General features: G+C 36.4%; 1 protein-coding gene across 1 annotated transcript in view; it reads right to left on the reverse strand.

Annotated features, from left to right (window-relative positions):
- LOC135778249 (fibrocystin-L-like) overlaps positions 1 to 20,506 on the reverse strand; it is an 88,652-nt gene that overhangs the window by 48,740 nt on the left and 19,406 nt on the right. The window contains exons 24-31 of the mRNA XM_065288719.1: positions 15,176 to 15,339; positions 14,881 to 15,047; positions 12,144 to 12,279; positions 11,810 to 11,964; positions 11,275 to 11,397; positions 10,454 to 10,559; positions 841 to 948; positions 506 to 670 (exon numbers count right to left, since the gene is read on the reverse strand). Of these exons, the coding sequence (XP_065144791.1) occupies positions 506 to 670; positions 841 to 948; positions 10,454 to 10,559; positions 11,275 to 11,397; positions 11,810 to 11,964; positions 12,144 to 12,279; positions 14,881 to 15,047; positions 15,176 to 15,339 (1,124 nt within the window). The remainder of the gene's footprint in view (positions 1 to 505; positions 671 to 840; positions 949 to 10,453; positions 10,560 to 11,274; positions 11,398 to 11,809; positions 11,965 to 12,143; positions 12,280 to 14,880; positions 15,048 to 15,175; positions 15,340 to 20,506) is intronic.

The raw sequence follows: 20,506 nt of genomic DNA on the forward strand, positions 1-20,506 counted from the left end.
AAGAATTACATCTTATTTCATTTTTTACTTACATAGAAACTGACAAGACAGTCATTAGTGCCACATGTAGTCCGGAATAGGTGCTCTACTGTTTATCAACACAATTAATTTCACGTGTAAAATAAGCATTGATCTATCGCAAACAGATTAATTTTGTGTACTAGTTAAATAAATTAAAAGTAATAATAAAATCTATACTTATTTAACCTTTAATGTTTTCAATCCTCAAAAGGTCATGGGCTTTTGACAAAACATTGGGGGCTTAAGCCACATCACTAGTAGGACATTAATATTTATAATTAGGCAGTCGTGGCCTAATGGTTAGGTTCAGGCTTGTAACTTGATAGTCTCCGGTTTGATGCAGTAAATCCTGTCTACTGCTCTGTGTGTGTTCAGTACTCACTGGGATGAGGTCACAATTTAAGTATGGTTCCTCATACTTGACAGTCATCTCACTTTCACTTTTACATTTATTTTAGCAACAGTTTTAGGTGTTGTCATGTACCTGCGGTGCTCCCTGTAGTGGGGTATATGGAGGTCACTCCTATCAGATGTGTGAAGTTAAAACTGTTGCCATTCTCGTATCGGGCATTGCCCAGCCCAGATAAACTCAGAGACACTGGTTGCATACCAGCACTTGCTGGGCCAACTCTGCAGGTTATATAGCTGTCTACAGTATAACAGAAACATTATTCAATACATTTCCTTCAAAATTATACAGTCCCCATAAAATGTGCTGGTATCTACTGCATCATCCTTTTAAAAGTTAACAAACATGAACCAAAAGCTACAAAACCCATGAAAAAAATCTTTCAAAAATGCATGATATTTTTGACCTACTGGTGACCTCTTGGACAGAGCATTCCACATCACCAGTCTTTACAGTGACGTTGCCACCATCAAATCCAGATCCAGTTATGTTCAGAATAGTTGGCAAACCACTAGAACCTAAAAAAATACAAGAAATATCTGTAACACAAACCACTAAAACCAAAACAAAAGAAGATTACAGCTTATATTGTATATGCATCAGTGCTTTAAGTGGGCCGGAACGCACCGGTACTCAGTACCGCCACTTCTAAAAATAGCTCTTGAGAGTACCACCACCTCTCCCTGCGCCCAGAACGTGCTTTTAGCGTACCGGAACGCTCCTTTGCACATCTATTTAAATCAGAGGTTTTAATCCTTTTGCTGCGCTGCCGCTTTTCAGAGCGCTCTTCACAATGTACACTTCCTTATTCGTCCCACCGAGAGCAGAGACTACATTACCCATACACCCTTGAGTTTACAAGTTAAAAGCGCATGCGTCGCCTTTGCTGTCAGTCAGCCTCAACGTGGTGTGACTCACCATACCCGTCAAGTATCCCGTTTTGGCCAGGAAAGTCCCGTATTTTACCCTTCTTTCCCGCCGTCCTACTGTATTAGTATTTTCCCTTAAATCTCCCGTATTTTATCCTCCGTAATTTCGCACGCAAATGTTGTGATCTATAAAAAGATCCTAAAGATCGCTAAAGATCCACTGATTCCGCTAATCCACTTCGTGTTTTCCCGCCCGCTCCGCAGCATCTCTGTGTGCACTCTCTGCCTGGACGACAGTTTCTGAAGTACGGAGCCCTTCTGATGACATGGTAAAACTTTTTTTTTAAATCGTGGCCACGAATTAGCAATTCGTTCCCACGAATTATTAAATCGTGCGCACGTTTTAGTAATTCGTTCCCTCGTTTAAGCTAAATCGTGCGCACGATTTAGTAATTCGTTCCCTCGTTTAAGATAAATCATGCGCACGTTTTAGTAATTCGTTCCCTCGTTTAAGATAAATCATGCGCACGTTTTAGTAATTCATTCCCTCGTTTAAGCTAAATCGTGCGCACGTTTTAGTAATTCGTTCCCTCCTTTAAGCTAAATTGTGCCCACGTTTTATTAACTCGTTCCCTCGATTAAGTTAAATCGTGGCCACATTTTATGAATTAGTGCCCAGAATTTCATTTAAACCATCTGGACATTAACACAACGCTAACAAGATCAAATTCACTCTAGCCATTATAAATGACGCATACTTAATGCAGTCTTATAAATTCCTGCCAAGAATTTCATTAAAATCATCGGAATAGTGACGCTTATTGCAGCTCAATGCATTAATACATTGCTATTAAGTATAAAATTCATACACCTTATGGCTCCTGTATATATACAGTTTATTAACTCCTTCACAGAATTTCATAAAATATATTGGGACATAACGTGAGCTAACGCATTGATACAGTGCTATATAAGGATCAAATTCATACATCTTGGGTCTTAAACCGTTTTATTCATTTCTGCCCGGAATTATAAAAAAACAATAATCGGGAAATTAACATGACCCTTAACGCATAAATACAGTGCTATTTAAAGATCAAGATTAATCTATATACCTTATTAATGAGCCATACTTCATATACAGTTTTATTAATTCCTGTGCAGAATAAAAAAAACCTTAACACAACCTTTAGGACATTAACATGATGCTTAATGCATGCTAATGCATTAAATACAATGCTTTTAAGATCAAAATCACTTTATTAATAAGTCACATATTCCTGCACAGAATTAAAAAACATATTGGGACATTAACGTGACGCAGTAATTAATTTTGTCATTTATTTTGGTTTGTCCAACTAAAAAATCACCCAAGTGACATTATGGGCTCTATCTTGCACCCAGCGCAATTGACTTTGTCCGTGACGCATGTATCATTCGTATTTTGCCCCGGCGCACAGCGGGTTTTTCCCGTCACAGAAGCACGTCGGCAAACTAGGGAATGAACTTGCGCTCCCTGGGTGGTTCAGCGCAAAAAAAGAGGCGTGTTCCGGCGCAAACCATCCCTGATGCTATTTTGCAGTTTCAAAAAACAATTGCGCCACTGACCAGAAAAAAAAAGTTTAAAGTCAGTGGCGCGTTGCGCGTTGTTCATTATGCTATTTTAAGGGCGCATGCTTGACCATAATGTATAGGGTGCACAACGCGCATACACTTTGCTTATCTAATCTACACAGATGCAACAGTTATTTTTGCAAATCAAAAATTGTTACACTTAAAAATATTAATACACGAGATAAGGGGAATCATAGTGGTGAGCATTGTGGTGATAGTTTTTATTTATTCTCATGCAAATAACGATTAAAATATTTTCATAAGTTTGTTGTGTGGCTGTATTACGTTTATTTTATGTAAATAATAATTAAAATGTTTTCATAAGAAAACTAAATGTATATGAACTTGATTTGTAAGAGTACTTTGGGGTTGGACCTTGCTTGCGTTTCTTGGGTCCGATTTCAAAGCCCCCAAACCCTTTCAGCGGTGAGGGTGGACGCAGCGATGTCCTCTGCTGGCGTCAAGTCCTGAGGCAGATCCACCTCCCGTTACACGGCGTGCCCGATTTATGCTGGCAAGCGTGGGATTCCCCCGTACAAGGACGTCGGTCTCCTCGGCTGTGAACCGCTCCTGGCGTGCGCCTGGTAACTCCGTCATAATAATAGCAACCCACCATGGAACTTGCGCCTTTGCGTTTAAAGGGAATGTTGGCTAGCGTTCTGATTGGTTTATTTGACGTTACGCCCAAACCACACCTATGAATAATGAACCTACTTCAGACCAACCCCTTATTGATTTGCGCCCGGCGCAAGAGTTATTTCTCACGCCGGGAAAATAGCAACAGCGCCCAAGATCCGCCCACAAACTCACTTGCGCGTTGCGCTTCGCACTTGCGTTTCAGATCGTTAAAATAGGGCCCAAAGAGTTATTTTATTTTAGGGATATTTAAGCCCCTGAATTATTTAGTTTAATTAATTACTGCGTCACGGTAATGTCCCAATATGTTGGGACAATATATGGGCAGGAATACATAAAACAGAATATGTATATGACTTATTAATAGTGATTTTGATCTTTTACTGTATTTAATGCATTAGCATGCATTAGCATCGCTGGTCAAACTGTGCAGCCTCTTTGCTTAACATAAAAGTGCTCAACCTGTTCGGCAGGTCCAACCATAGGGATTTTTAAAAATATATGGGGATCATTGAACGGCTCCTCCCCAAATGGCATGTCGGCCTTTGATGAAAAGCCGCGCCGCTGAATGCTTGTTTATTGCAGTACATATGCGGTCGGATTGATCCATCAAGCAGATAGACTATTTGATAGAAAGTGTGGATTAAGGATGTTTAAAATCTCTAGCTTGGTGGTCAGTACATGAATGGATCAAATCAGCACATTTGCAAAGGTTTGTCTCCATATGGCTATATAATAAATACAAATAAGAAGGGTAACTTTGCAGTATCACATTATATATTTTCTACTAAGTGATTTTCATATTATAAACGAGAGTATTCAACTGCAATATGGCAATATCCTCACAACATTATTATTTCTCAAAACTTTGACAAAAATTATTTTCAAAGGAACTGTATTATTACAGTTATTCAAAGATGCACACATTATTCCGCATATGATTTAAATATTAGTCGAGAGTATATAACGGCAATGAACGTCTTATATGGCAATAAATATCCACATAACTTCAAATAACAGCATAATGAAATTAATAAAAAGACAAGGAAGCAGGATTGGCATGTAAATTGTATTATTATTACCGGAAAAACAGCAAAATAACTGAAATAAACTCTGAGGTAAATGAACAATAACAGTGGAAAAAACTTTATTATCTATCAAAACTTTATATGACAAAAATTATATTTAAAGTTATGCAAAGATGCTAGGGGTGACCCCGAATAGTCGAAGATTCGATGCATCGATAGGAGAAGCCTGATTCGACTGCCAATCTCACAGTCCGATCGTCGCAGATGTGTTATGAAATGAAGATCATTCAATTTTAGCCGTATATGGGTTTACACATTATCTGATTTCACATATAACAGCTTTCTCACAATATATTAATATACAGCATATTATTATAATGCTGCAAATAATATGTGAAGTAACAGCTTTCAATAAATATTTTTAAAATGCGTTAATAAATCCAACATCCCCCGTGACCGGGCTACACGGAGGTTTCTTAGTTAATAAAACATTGCCTCTTTGTTTCTACATTTAAAAGACAAAGCTGGCAATTATATTATGGCTATAGATTTCTATTCTTTCAATAATTTATTTTATTTTATTTATAAATCACTCTGGGTTATCTGATTTGATTTAACTATTTGGCTTGTTTTTTGTTTCTGTGCACTTGAGGCATTTTGCATATTTGTTCTGCACCTTGTTACTTCTGATGCAGGGGCGGACTTACCCATTAGGCAAAGGTCGGCAATTGCCTTGGGCCCCGCATTATCAAGGGGCCCCAAAACGCAGGGGTGTACTTAGTGAGCTGCCACTTTTTGCCCCTGGTTATCATCAAGATTCCCAGAAGACTATCATAATTTTGTTTAATCAGGAATTCTATTTAAACATATTTTATGTTTTTCAGTATATTCCCTTAAAAGGTTTGAACGTTATTATTACATCTGCACGAATCCGCCCCCCATTATAGTTTAGAGTGGATCAGTCCTTGCATTACCGCATATGCGGGTAGCTCAAATCAACAAGTTTCAGCGAGCAGAGCTGCAGGCAGCAGCGAGTGAGTATGATACATTAAAAGAGCGAAGCTGCAAGGAAATAAACTAACAGTGAAACGTAGCTACACCAATGGAGCAGAAAAGATGATTCACACAAAAATATAGCCAAAGTCTCCGCTTTTCTCAACACAAACACTGCCACGGTCTGTGCTGCTCTCAGCAGCCTCTTTTCCGTCAGACACAGCTCTCTCTCGGCCACGGACACTGATAGTCTGCCGGTAAGTATGCTCCGCAAATAATACAGGTTCTACAGTTTATGTAATATTAGCGTGTAATCTCAGGTACAGTAGCCTTTAGGTAAGCTTTAGTCCGCCGAAATGTCTGCCCAGCACCACTAAAGATTGTAATTTATTCCCCAATATGCACACGAATTCGTGATCGCTTTAGTCTCATTTAAATCTCATATGAAAACGGTACCATGCATCGGCTTTGCCCTGTATTTCACTAGCGAAGGTCAAAGTACAAGATGTTACATTAAATGATAGATGACATCTGTATAGTTCATTAATATAAAAACTATTTACATAATGTAATGCAGAACCAATGATGCTTTACCATCCACTGTATAAAGTCAAATTTCACCCCTTGTTTATCTTATCTCGAGTTCTTAACACCTATGATTGCATTATTTTAAAACCAAATTATGTTTCTTCTCATAATATTATGTTCATTTGAATACAAAGTATTTTGATTTAAAATATATTGTGGATGTAATGTGGCATTAAATGAAAATATATTAAAGAAATTCAGTACACAAAGTAAAATAAAAAAGTACATAAATGTACACATCTTTTTACCATGTAGTACTGTGGTTAATATAAAATCCAATCATAGTATTCACTGTATGTATGTATGTATATGTATGTACAGGAATACAAAACAGAATACAATTTGGGGTAAATAACCATACCTTAAGGACATACATTGATACAAAAAAGCAAAAATATGTACCCTAGCTGTTAGTGGGGCAGCACTTTTTAAAAAGGTAATTGTATGGACCATTAGGTACAGATATGTAAACATTTAGTACCAATATGTACCTTTTAAGATACTAATATGTGTTTTTGAGGTACTAATAAGCTCTCTTTGGTCCCAGTATGTACATCTGAGGTAGTAAAATGAAATCCATAGGTGCAAAGCTGTACTTTTTGAAAGGGTTCAGCCCCAGTGACAGAAAAGGTACAGTTTTGTAACTTTATTTCTGACAGTGTATATATATATATATGTATATATATATATATATATATATATATATATATGTATATATATATATATATATATATGTATATATATATATATATATATGTATATATATATATATATATATATATATATATATATGTATATATATATGTATATATATATATGTATATATATATGTATATATTAATCTCAACCTCATTGGGGGCTGAAATTTAGGTAACTTTGAGAAAAAAAGAGATAGAGATAGCGATGATAAAGAGATAGAAAAATACAGTAAAGGGTGCATACTGTAGCTAGAGCCCCGACACACATGGTTTTGCCTTGGGCCCCCAAATCACTAAATCCGCCCCTGTTCTGATGACCTTATTTTATTTAAAAAATGTATCTATTATAAACGTAAATTCTGATCTAATTTAAGTCTGTAAATTTTGGATAGCTTTTCGTTGTATCAATGTTGCGCTACTGCGTGGTGGCCATGCTTGCGCATGTAATTTAGCCGAACGGGCTAGGTGCTCTGCCTCTCATATTTAGGAGTTCATCAAACTAAACATTAAAAAACGGATGTTTTTCGACGGGTATAAGTTTTTAAAATGTATTTATCATACATTTTGGTTATCTTGTCAAAAGTTAAACTACAAAACAGGTAAGCCGTTATTTTAAATTTCGGTGATGAAACGGAAACTATCTGCACCGAACCTATTTCTGCCTGACACAAATGTCTTTCTTGTGATTTAATATTATGGTTGGTGTTCACTTTTAAATGATAGCAAAGAGATTCCTGAAATAAATAATATCATCAGGTCTTTCTGTATCTAAAGTGAATACAGAGAGGATCAAAGTCAGAGCAAGCAAACAGGTATTTCTGTGCTAAATAATAACGCATAGTGTCTATAAAATCATTAATTTCAGTGTTTTTCATGTTATAATTTAACGTTTAATGAATTGTAAATAAAGATTAGTTTTTATCATTTACAGTCACAAATTATTTGTCATTTCTCATTTGTCGGTTTTTTTTTTGGTCATGACTGCTTTGACGCGCTATATCTCCAAATTAAATAAAAACACTGAATTAGCCGAGGTTTCCAAGGCAGAATCACCTTTGTTATTTTTTTTAGGTTTAGTTATCAAAATGTATTTTTGTGTGATGTTCTGTAGATCTTGGCTTTAAATGTTATGAGGAATAAATAAACAAATGTTGCCTTATATATTTTACCTTAAAAAAATAAATATATAAATGCATCGTCAGTTTTGTCTTCATTCATCACTTGAAAGACAGTTTTGGTCACTTTAACAGAAAGTTGTTTATGTGTGCTGCTTGTGAAAGAAAATAAAAGTTAACAATTTGTACCTGGTCTGGCCCCCTCCCAACCCATGCAGACAAACATAGATATGATTCGACTATCGGTCGACTATGGAAAGATTCGACAATTCTGATTCAAATACGTAAATCCTTAGTCGAGGACACCCCTAAAAGATGCACACATTTTTTCATGAACACGTTCATCTCTGGCCTTGCTCTGTTATGTAATAGCTGATTGACAGGTGCGCAACTCCGTCTTTCCAACAGGTATAATTTTGTATAGTTACTCATTTAGGAAATTATCCATGATTTAATGATTTTATTATTATTATGAAAATGTTTTTTTTTTGCAGATTGATTACGATTTGTATACCCTAGTTTAAATACAAGACCTTTTTTTTTACCACGGAGGGCCGGTGGTATACGGAATTTGGTCCCACTCCGCCCCTGACTGTATTAATGCGTTAGGCGTCACATTAATGTCCCTACTTTTTAATGGCCTACTGGGCACGAATTAATAAAACTGTATAAGACCCAAGGTGTATGAATTTGATCCTTACATAGCACTGTATCATGAGCCAGTTAATGTCCCAATTTGTTTTTTAATTCTGTGCAGGAATAAATAAAACGGACTATGTGACTTATTAATAAAGTGATTTTGCGTCATGTTAATGTCGGTTGTGTTAAGTTTTTTTTAATTCTGCACAGGAATTAATAAAACTGTATATGAAGTATGGCTCATTAATAAGGTATATAGATCAATCTTGATCTTTACATACTGTATTTATGCGTTAAGCGTCATGTTAATGCCCCGATGGTTTATTTTTTATTATTCCGAGCAGGAATGAATAAAATGGTTTAAGACCCAAGATGTATGAATTTGATTCTTATATAGCACTGTATCAATGCATTAGCTCACGTTATGTCCCAATATTTTTTATGAAATTCTGGGAAGGAGTTAATAAAACTGTATATATACACGAGCCTAAGGTGTATGAATTTTATACTTAATAGCAATGTATTAATGCATTGAGCTGCGATAAGCGTCACTATTCCGATGGTTTAAATGAAATTCTGGGCACTTATTCATAAAACGTGGGCACGATTTAACTTAATCGAGGGAACGAGTTAATAAAATGTGGGCACGATTTAACTTAATCGAGGGAACAAATTACTAAAACGTGCGCACGATTTAGCTTAGACGAGGGAACGAATTACTAAATCGTGCGCACGATTTAGCTTAAACGAGGGAACGAATTACTAAAACGTGCGCACGATTTAATAATTCGTGGGAACGAATTGCTAATTCGTGGCCACGATTTAAAAAAAAAAGTTTTACCATGTCATCAGAAGGGCTCCGTACTGAAGTTCGTTGCATTAACAGGTAGATTTATTACATTATATCAGCTGTTAAACCGCAGAATTACTGATTTGGAAGTTTGTTTATGTATTTGTAAAATGTAAAAGTGCTAACAACTAAGCAAGCAAACAACAACAAAATATCCACATTCTTACTATTATCGCTTGTCTAATGGATTTAATGTTCCCGATCAGATCTAAGTTAATATAAACACTACATTTGCTGTTGTTGGCACACTTTGTAGGCAAAAAATACAAAAAACACAAATGCCTTCACAAAATAAAGACAGAGAACAGAAAGGGAGGCTGCTTCTAAAGGCAGTTCAACATTGCAAACATGGATTCAAAGATCCATCAAGCAGGTAAATCATATTGAATATTTTTTTGTCACACTTTAATTCTTGTTATTATATTTCCCATTATAATCACTTGTCTAAGTTGATGCTAGTAATATAACACATCATATTTATAATACTTTTTAAACCATACTAATACTGTAGTACCACCCCCCACTGCCCAACGAAATTTCAATGAATTTGAACGACGCGCACAGTAGTTTTACCACCCGCAAAATGGAAAACAATGGGAAAAAATAAAGTGACGACTTTCTAGTTTTAAATTGCCAGTATTTTGTTATTCTTGAACCCATAGACATGGTATTGGTGTCATTTTAAAGTTTTAGCTTTTAAGCTCTTTCTATCTGAACAACTAGTTTTAGCATTTAACCATGCTGAAAATTTTACTTATATATCTACCTTTTGCACATTTTATGTATGTTCAATTGCTATTTCTAGCTCAAGCAAATCCACCAATTTATATAAATATTTATTATTTTTTACAAGGTCGTCTGTTGACTGCTGAATATAAAACCCCTTCAATATTGAAGTCCAGTCAGCAAAAAAAAAAGAAAAGAAAAATAGAGTACCGGCACTTCTTTTGGGCCACTTCAAGCACTGATATGCATCTATATTATATACTGTACCTTTTTCAGGAGAAATTCCTGTCACTGTTGGTGTCTTAGATTCACTCCAGGTGAAACCACAGTCACCCGAACACCATGATGGAATGCCGTTGATGAAAACCTCCACCTTTTGTATAAAATTCATTTAGATATGCACATATGCATATGTTTTCAGACACCAACATTACATACTGTATTTTAAAATCCATGTTCTCAACTGGGTTTTTTGTAAAAAAAATAAATGTAAGCCAATTTATTGTGTTCCTGCAGTTCATAACCATAACTTATTTATAGTAAAAGATTTAGTAAAATAAATAAATAAATAAATAAAAGGTTTAGTCTTCTATTTTTTAATACAATGAAAGTATATGGTGACCAAGGCTGTCAAGGTAGATTTTTAAGCAGTTTTTCATGTAAATAACCACACTAAAAGATACCACACTACGTCTATGATGTTTCACAGTCGCTGGTACTCCTCTGCTTTTTTAAGAAAAAGTACAACCCTGACATTATGCTAAACTTCTTTTGTCATTCACGGAATAAAGGTAATTATAAAGATTTGTAACAATATAAGGTTGAGTACATGATGACACTGTTTTTATTTACAGGTACAGTTATGCACAATCAAATGACTTAGTGCACACCTCTTTGTGCTTTGTAACCCTTTTAATGCTCTGCTTTAGCCAGACATGTAAAATTTTCATAACACAGCTAGTATTAAGAGTACACAGGTTTTTCTAACAGTTCTTTTAACTAGCACACAACAACACTATTGAAAACCTGCACACTCATGTGACATGAGGACAAGCATTATGATAATCTGTAGTACGTGAGAAATGCACCTGTGGTTTATCTGTTGGGGTGCGCAGATAGTCTCCCATAATTTTCTGTTTGAAGAGTCCTCCTTGCTGAACCTCATGAGATGTCATAGAAGGATTCACTCCAACCACAGCAGAAGAATTAATCTGGCTTACAAATAAGTTTATAAAATGAAAATTTAAAAAGCATAAGTCAGATCAAGCACTGTAAATAAATACAGCATAAAGTTAAACAACTAAGTCAATTAATATTTTAAGTTTTGACCTTTTAAAAACTAGTAGAAGCTGTTAAACTTATTTTTTAAGTTAAAGTAGCATAAATATATACGCTGATTTTGACAAAAAAAGCTGCAGATTTTTTACAGTGAAAACATTAGCTGGTTTTTCATTAACAAAAACATTAGCTGGTTTTTCAGGCAGGGTCACTTGCTGTATTATTTAAGCAAAGCCTAAAACAAACTCCTGAGTTTATTCTTTATTTAATCTTATTGCAGAACAATTGAGATAGAAAAGAGATTTCATTTTTTTATTAAAATTGACAGAGTATATTGTGTCTTGCCTCTAACAGTGGCTGATTGCCAGCGATGGAAAGCCACCGGATGTCCCATCTGTAACCTCTGCAATCTCCAGATCTCTCCACATCCAGCTGACCGAGCTCTGGAATCCTCTGTAGGGCGTACTTCAGATCCGCAGCACTGATGTCTATTGGCAGGCCTGAGGTAGTGTAGGTACAGACACCAAACATAAAATATGATAAACAAGATAACCCACTGTAGGTTGTAAATTATGTAAAAAAGTAATCCAGTTCACCCGTATTTAATCTCAAAAAACAAAACGTAAAGCAAAAATCTGTTTGTGCAAAATTCCATTAAACCCATAGACAGCATGTTTACCCTCAACACGTTGACCGAAAATTAAAACATCAAAGGTTCCAGTAAGAGGGGGGCTGGCTTTGTAAAGGCGGTTAATGGTGACTGTGGCATTCTCCTGGCGTTGAATCATTAGATCTTCTGTGCTGTTGGGCATTTTCTACAGGACAAAAATAAAAAAATAAAAGATTACAATATAAAACATATTTAAATGTAAACCATACCAATCTGCAACAATGAATGAGTAGCTCAGGTGCAAAAGTCACTTAACACCACCTCCATCAAAAATTTGATAATGATATTAAATGAATGTCTCTCAGCATGTATTATACACTTATCAAATACTTTTGCTTAAAATCCACAGCCCTGAGGCCATTTAGAAATATTGATTTGTTGGTAGAATACATTAAGAGTCTGGTAAAAAAATGTGTAAATTAGTACATAAGTACAAAACATTGCTTCTTCACTCAGAAAAATGAAATGTTGGGTTTAATTAAAAATATTGTCAACAGGTTCCACACAATTTTTTTAATTAGCTCAACGAGCAATAATTTAGTTTAAGTGAAACTAAAGAAAAATGAAATTAATGATGACAAATTGTTTTAATGTTTGTTTGTTTGATTTGTTCCAAAATATATCAGAACAAGTTCATTTCTTACTTGGCCACTGCAATATTACTCATGTACCTATCTAATGGTGCTACACTTCTGCAAGAGGGTGCCAGAACAGCAATAACCCATAATACACTGCAAAATCCCTAGCCAATGAGATGCAAGTCTGTATTGGTTTTATTAATCTGGTATTTTAATGCAACCATGATATGTTGGCTGAACAAATAATTTTTAAGTAAAGCTCACAAGACACACTTTTTTGTTAAATGAACTAGATTAAATTAAGTTTACATTGTTAAATAGATTTCTGAAAGTAAAATTGGCAAAACTGAAAGTTCATTTTTTGAGTGTTCAAGGACCATTTACTTTGTTATAATTTAAAAACAATTTACTTTGACAGTTTGGGCATATAAACATGAACATAGTTCATCTGTTTAAAGTATATGCATATATTTTGTTATTTGGGTAAATGCTGTGCAATGTGTAAGAGGAAAAATAATGCAATGCATTATCGAAATGTGACCGCTGCATTTAACCCATCCCAGTTAGAAGTAAACACATGCCCAGCGCCCGGGAATCAATTAGGGTTAAGCATGCGATGTTGTCTAACAAAGAGCTCCACCCTAATTTTTCATAGGCAAAACCTGGAAACAAGTTACAATTTTAGCAATTTCATTCATCTTGTCTTGAAGGCAAAGGGCTTTTTTAAATGAAATCTTGGGTTAACACAGGCTCAGGATTTTCCATGTTTTATTCTATGACAAAAAACACATCACTTAAGGGCCATTCACATTATAATGCATTTACACAGAGCGTAAATCTAAACAGTGAATCTAGGTGTATTTTTATAATATATAACCTTTTGGCATAGTCAGTGTGGTACCTGAGGTAATTTTATTATGGACCTCAGCAATGAGCTTCTCCACTAATATTCAAGTCATCTTCGCGTCGTGCCTAACAACGCCCTTTAGCTGTTATAAAATGCACTGGTAACCCACTGCTTCTTGAGGCTTATTGCTTTAGATTAGTCTGCACATCTCTGTGTTTTTCCAATTGACTTTGTATACATCCAAGGAAAGGAAAGCAAAAAGGGGAAATTTAGGGAGATAAGAAACTTCACCCTCAGCCAGTCAGGTCTGGGAAACATCTTAGGAAAACCCTTTCAAATCTATAGAATTGCATTGTTGCTTTTAGATATGAAGTTAATATTTAGTAGACCATTTCAAAAGATGTAAACACTAGATAAACGTTGGGATAAAATACAACCAACAGAACATATAGAACTGAATCAAAAAGTTAAACAAACATCTTAAAGATAATGATATATGTGAAATAATAAAAAAACAGTCATAAACTGAAACAGTAAGTGTTTCTGGACCAGTAGTGTTGACATATTTTGAAATGGTCTATAGCTCTGCTTTAAGACACTACTGTACATAAACCTTCACCACTGAGACTTGCTATTAAAGGGGTTAGGCCTACAGTTTAATGTCAAAAACATTAACCAACTTTTTTTGGAATTGGCTGGGAAATAATTTTTTTTTTTTTTATTAGCAGTCACAATTGGTTTCTTGAAATTTAGTTTTTTTAAAAGTGTTTATTTGTGAAGATTATCTTAAGGGTCACATATTATAAGTTTTTGTTGTTTACAGGGCTTTTTTGCGATAATCTTCTTCTCCTTCTTTTATTACTTTACACCATTCCAGCATCTATGGCTATAATTATGGCGAGAACCAGTTAATCCATACACAAGTTTTATTCAGAGAAGTTGATCCATACACAGGTTGGGGGAGGGACAATTTGGTATCTCCAATTTGCCTAACTTGCATGTTTTTGGCCTGTGGGAGGAAACCGGAGTACCTGGAGTAAACCCACGCTGACACATGGAGAACTTGCGATAATCTAAAAGCCTATAAAAAAATCCCAATTTACTTTTTGTTTAAATAACTTTAAAGTAATAAAAACATTGAGTTATTGCAAACCATTGCAATATACAATATAGACACATTTGTGATATTTATGCGTTTTATAAATACAATTTTAATAGAAATACCATTTAGTAATCGAATGTAACTACCATTTTTTATGATTAACAGAAGAAAATCATATGAGTCAACAAAATGTTTGGCTTAATTATTTTATTATCTCACCTGCAGAAAGCCAACTTCAAACAATGGGATGCCAAAGCCACAGTTGTTTGGCCATGCTGTGATCTCATAGCTGATTTGAAGACCGTTTGTTTGTTTGTTGACATAAATGACAGAAAAGATAGGTCCTGAGCTGCCAAAAGCAGGTCGGCGTCTACTTCGCATTATAACTGAGTACAAACACATGGAAAATCAATGTTAAAGAAATTTAAACAAACCTTATTCAATGTGTGTATGAAAGCTGTTTATTTGTTTTTTACACCACCATCAAAATAAAACCAAAACCATTTCTAAGTACCATTAGGATCTAAAGCAGTTGATGCTCGTCCAATGTGAACAGTGTCTATGTAGTAAACTGAGTTATCACTCGCTCCGTACAAACTCAGCCTATACAGATTGTAGTTGGTGCCTATATAGGTTTGCTGAATGGAATCTAGGAGATCCACACACGTGTATTTCCACCTAAAATTGAGCAAAGCAATGTTATATTAAGCTCACAACAAAAGAAGACTTTGATTGTGGTTTTAGTGTATTTTTATCCACCTTTCCCACAAAACGTAAAAAAACCCAAATGTTGGGCATACCTGTCAACATTTGGGTTATAAAATCAGGAGACTTCTGACCTAGGGGGGTGAGAGTGTCGGGGGTGATTGTGTGTGGTTTGGGGGGGTCATCACAAAAAGGAAAAGCTATATTTCTTTGCAGAGTACAAATGTTCACAAAAAAGCACTAATTTATTTGTATTATTTTTGACCCATTTAAACTTAACAAGCTTAGTAAAAGCATGTACCTTTCCATAATGTTTTATATAATGTCATATAGCTGGATACATGTTGTTGCGATTCATATTTATACCAAGGGGCAACCTTCCGATCTCTCTGATGAAGCCAATACGGAAGTGACTTAAACTGCAATTCATCGACTGGCCACTAGAGGCAGGCTCCAATAGGGAGTCAATTCCCATGCCCCATATCCCCATATCCCATATATGTTAAAATAGCCAACTTAACATTAGAAAATAATATGTTCACAGCCTGGTACAAAAATAGTTTTTGATCTGTATAACCAAGTTTGCCCTTAACTCTTTCAACGCCAGCGTTTTAAAAAAAAAGTTGCCAGCCAGCGCCAGCGTTTTTCATGATTTTCACCAAAGTTTAATGCCTTCCAGAAAATGTTTTTCTTTAAATAAATAAACATACAATATACCAAATGAAAGAACAGACCCTCTGCTTTCAAACAAAAAAAAACCGTTTAATCCTACCTTTAGTGGTTCTTTTGCAATCATCTTTTGAATATGGGTAGGTTTTTGCAAAAACACCATATTTTGAGCAAAAAGCAAAAATAATTCAATTTTTGTGACTGACTTTTCATAGAGATCCCATTCAGAGTGATCTTTAAAACAGACACGGACATGCAGCAGCTTGCCATAGGGCAATACTTCCGGTTTTAAAAAGTTGCGGAAGGACGGAAAATCTCGTCATTGGCGGGGAAGCGTTTTCTCTTAATTGACGAGATATCTCGTCAATGGCGGGGAAAGAGTTAATGACAAATATGAGGGGGGTCAATTTTTTGTAACTCATCCGTTTAAATTATATTAAAGGTGCTCTAAGCGAATTGAAGCGTTTTAGACCATAAAACATTTTTTGTTACATACCGGAAACATCTCCTCACTATCTGCTTGCTGCCTGTCCGCTGATCAAACTGTAAAAAAACGCGATCTCTGTAGACAGCCCAGGCTTCACAAACGGCAATATCAACAAATGGCCAAACCTAGCCAGCACAAAACAAAACAAAGTATTCCAGCCAATAAACGACAAGAAGGATTTGGGGGTGGGGGTTTGGCGCGTTCATGAAAGCACGGAAGGGAGGGGGAGGGGGAGGAGTTAGCTACGCTCTGTCTGTTTGAAAACAGTTCAAACATCAACAGGAAGTGACGTCGCACATTATTCGCTTAGAGCGCCTTTAAGCTTTAAACTTCTGCATAATTAAGGGCGTGGCCACTTGAGTGAGGGGTGAACAGCCACTGCTGTCACTAGAATCGAACTAGGCGGGCGTGTTTCAGCAACCAGACACCTCAGCTTCACCCAAGTCCCGCCTCTACCCATTTTCGGATTTCCGCGAGTGATGCGCGAAGACACGCGACCAAGATGGTGACGGCAGGCAAAGCCTACTTTAAGCTTCAAAATCGATCTTCAGAAACCAATGGGTGACGTCACGGACACTACATCCATCTTTTTTTACAGTCTATGATTTATACAGAATGAATCGTTTATTTTTTCTGAGCAGCTGAGAGGGTGCCCCCCGGGGAGTTGGTGCCCTACGCAAACTGTGTATTCTGCCTATAAGGAGCAGGGGTACTGCCAAACACTTGGGGCCCTATTTTAACGATCTGAAACGCAAGTGTGAAGCGCAAAACGCAAGTGACTTTGTGGGCAGATCTTGGGCGCTGTTGCTATTTTCCCGGCGGGAGAAATAACTCTTGCGCCAGGCGCAAATCAATAAGGGGTTTGTCTGAAGTAGGTTCATTATTCATAGGTGTGGTTTGGGCGTAACCTCAAATAAACCAATCAGAACGCTATCCAACATTCCCTTTAAACGCAAGGGCACAAGTTCCATGGCGGGTTGCTATTATTATGACGGATTTCCAAGGCGCACACCAGGGGCGGTTCACAGCCGAGAAGACCGACGTTCTTGTAAGAGCAGTCAAAGACAGAGAAGTTGTTTTGTATGGGGATAGGCCACAATTGTCTCATCAGCTCGCATCCCCAGGACGTTGCGCCAAGCACTACAATGATGTCAGGAGATGGGGGAATCCCAAGCTTGCCAGCATAAATCAGGCACGCCGTGTAACGGGAGGTGGATCTGCCTCTACACAGGACCTGACGCCAGCAGAGGACATCGCTGCGTCCACCCTCACCGCTGAAAGGGTTGAAGGTGGTTTGGGGGCTTTGAGATCAGACCCAAGAAACGCAAGCAGTCCAACCCCAAAGTACACTTACAAATCAAGTTCACATACATTAAGGTTTCTTATGAAAACATTTTAATTATTATTTACATAAAATAAACGTAATACAGCCACACAACAAACTTATGGAAATATTTTAATCGTTATTTGCATGATAATTTTTTAACGCCGCCACACAATAAATAAAAACTATCACCACAATGCTCACCACTATGATTCCCCTTATCTCATGTGTTAATATTTTTTATTGTAACAATTTATGATTTGCTAAAATAAATGTTGCATCTGTGTAGATTAGATAAGCAAAGTGCGCGTTGTGCACGCTATACATTATGGTCAAGCATGCGCCCTTAAAATAGCATAATGAACAACGTGCAACGCGCCACTGACTTTAGACTAGTTTTTTCTGGTCAGTGGCGCAATTGTTTTTTGAAACTGCAAAATAGTATCAGGGATGGTTTGCGCCGGAACACGCCTCCTTTTTTGCGCTGAACCGTCCAGGGAGCGCAAGTTCATTCCCTAGTTTGCCGACGTGCATTTGTGGAGGGAAAAACCCGCTGTGCGCCGGTGCAAAATACGAATGATACATGTGTCACTGACAAAGTCAATTGTGCTGGGTGCAAGATAGGGCCCTTTAACTTTTTCGCCGCCATTGACAAGTTATCTCGTCAATTATGAATTCATATTTACCTGATAAATATGCCTTTTTGACGAATTTCTACAAAAACAGTAATACCGCTTTTATCCACTAGCCAATCCCTATTTATAAAAAAACGAAAGCAAAAATGATTTAATGAATTTTTTAACTGCATTTATGTTTGATAATTATTCTGAGTCTGATCTCTAACATAAATTCTAGGGATGTCCCGATCCCATTTCAGACTCGATCGGAATTGGACATTACCTCCCGATTAGGACTCGGTTTAAAATACGGCGTTAAGGTCTTGCTCTGCTCCACGCCAGTGTACGCGCTGCGCTGGTGCGTGTGAACTGACGAGAAGAGAATGACGTGTTTTCATTCATAGGCTTCACACTCGTGCGTGCGGGGAACCCACAACAAAACCGGGTTTTTACCGCTCATTTAAACGACGTGTTGATAGTTTTTGTCACCATGTGCTCAGACGGAGCTCCCCGTCTCACTCAGAACCTCAAGAATGCGCATTCACGCAGGATCATTTGACATTACTGTAGAGATGAGGGATAGAAAGAGAGGTAAGAATGGTGCCCACGTCGAAAAAACTTAATAGAAGTCTAGAAACAAAGTATTAAAGTAGCCTATGTTTAGCCATGTCACTCATCTCATTACAATATTTTAACTAGATAACTGGATACAACTTATTGTATAGTTTAATAAAATAATGTATTTTGATTATACAACTTAATTACGACCTAACTATAGTGATTGTTTTACTAACTGCCAAGCTTAGGGAATCTATGGCTAATTTATAAGATATATTGCTGAATCAGTATGTTGTTTTTCTTGTTAATTAAGTCTTTTTGGGTAGCCTATCTTATGCCTAGAATTAATCAAGGAGGTTGATTCTTAAAACTTCCTTCAAAGTTTGATCAATTGTGAATAATGGCATGTTCAACAAATGCGTGTTAGACTCATATATTTGCATAATTTAAAGTTCAGGTTTTAAAGTGTGGGTCAACATGTGGCACAGCTTTAAAACTGAAACTTAAAATCATATCAGAGGTCCAAAATGTCATTGAAACACACAATTGGCTTTGCTGTCATCGGGATTAATCATGTTACCCCTCGAACCCTCCCTCCCGACAGAGCCTCCCCACAAAACAAATCCCAATTTAACCCCTGTACATATATACTATATATATTCTCATTATTTTTTAACACATCTGTAGTTATGCGCTGGTACAGAGTTAGACTCTTTTGACTCCACACAGAAACAGCAACGCGTGCGGCATGACATAAGTAACATTCTGGTTCTGTTTTTTTCACTCTTCTTTATTCTTTTTTTTTAATGTATTATAGAAGTATCGGATCAGGACTCGGTATCGGCAGATACTCAAAATCAAATGACTCGGAGGCAAAAAAACTGATCGGGACACCCCTAATAAATTCCTTTACAAAAGCACAATTTTAAAAGCTTTTTGCTCAAAATTTTGGATTTTTGAAGAGAAATATACATATTTCAGTGGCAAAGGTGTAAAGTACTTGAGAAATTTTACTTGATTACTGTACTTAAGTATTATTTTTGGGGATTTTTACTTTACTTGAGTACAATTAAAAATCAATACTTTTACTTTTACTTAATTACATTTTTTAAGAAAAAAAGTCCTTTTTACTCTATTTACTTCTATTTTAGAGATCTATTTTTCCCTTGCCCTATCAAACCAATTGAATTGCGCTGATGGCCAGTTTAATTTAAATGTAATTTATTCTGGAGCCTTTGGACCACACTAAGAAATTGGCCAACAGTTCATCTAATGTTGAAGTTTTTTCGCTTCTTTGAAACCGACAACACATGAAGTGTGACACATTCCCTGATGTTTGCAGCCTCTCTATCAAGACTAATACCTTGTTCACACTGTGAGTCCAAATCTGACTTTGGTGCATATCTAATTTGACAGACTCACTGTCCACATTGTGTAGCACAACTGTTCAGATCCGATCTGTGCATCCTGTAGCTGTTTTCCAGA

This window comes from Paramisgurnus dabryanus, chromosome 19 (genome assembly GCF_030506205.2).
Source record: "Paramisgurnus dabryanus chromosome 19, PD_genome_1.1, whole genome shotgun sequence".
NCBI lineage: Eukaryota > Metazoa > Chordata > Actinopteri > Cypriniformes > Cobitidae > Paramisgurnus > Paramisgurnus dabryanus.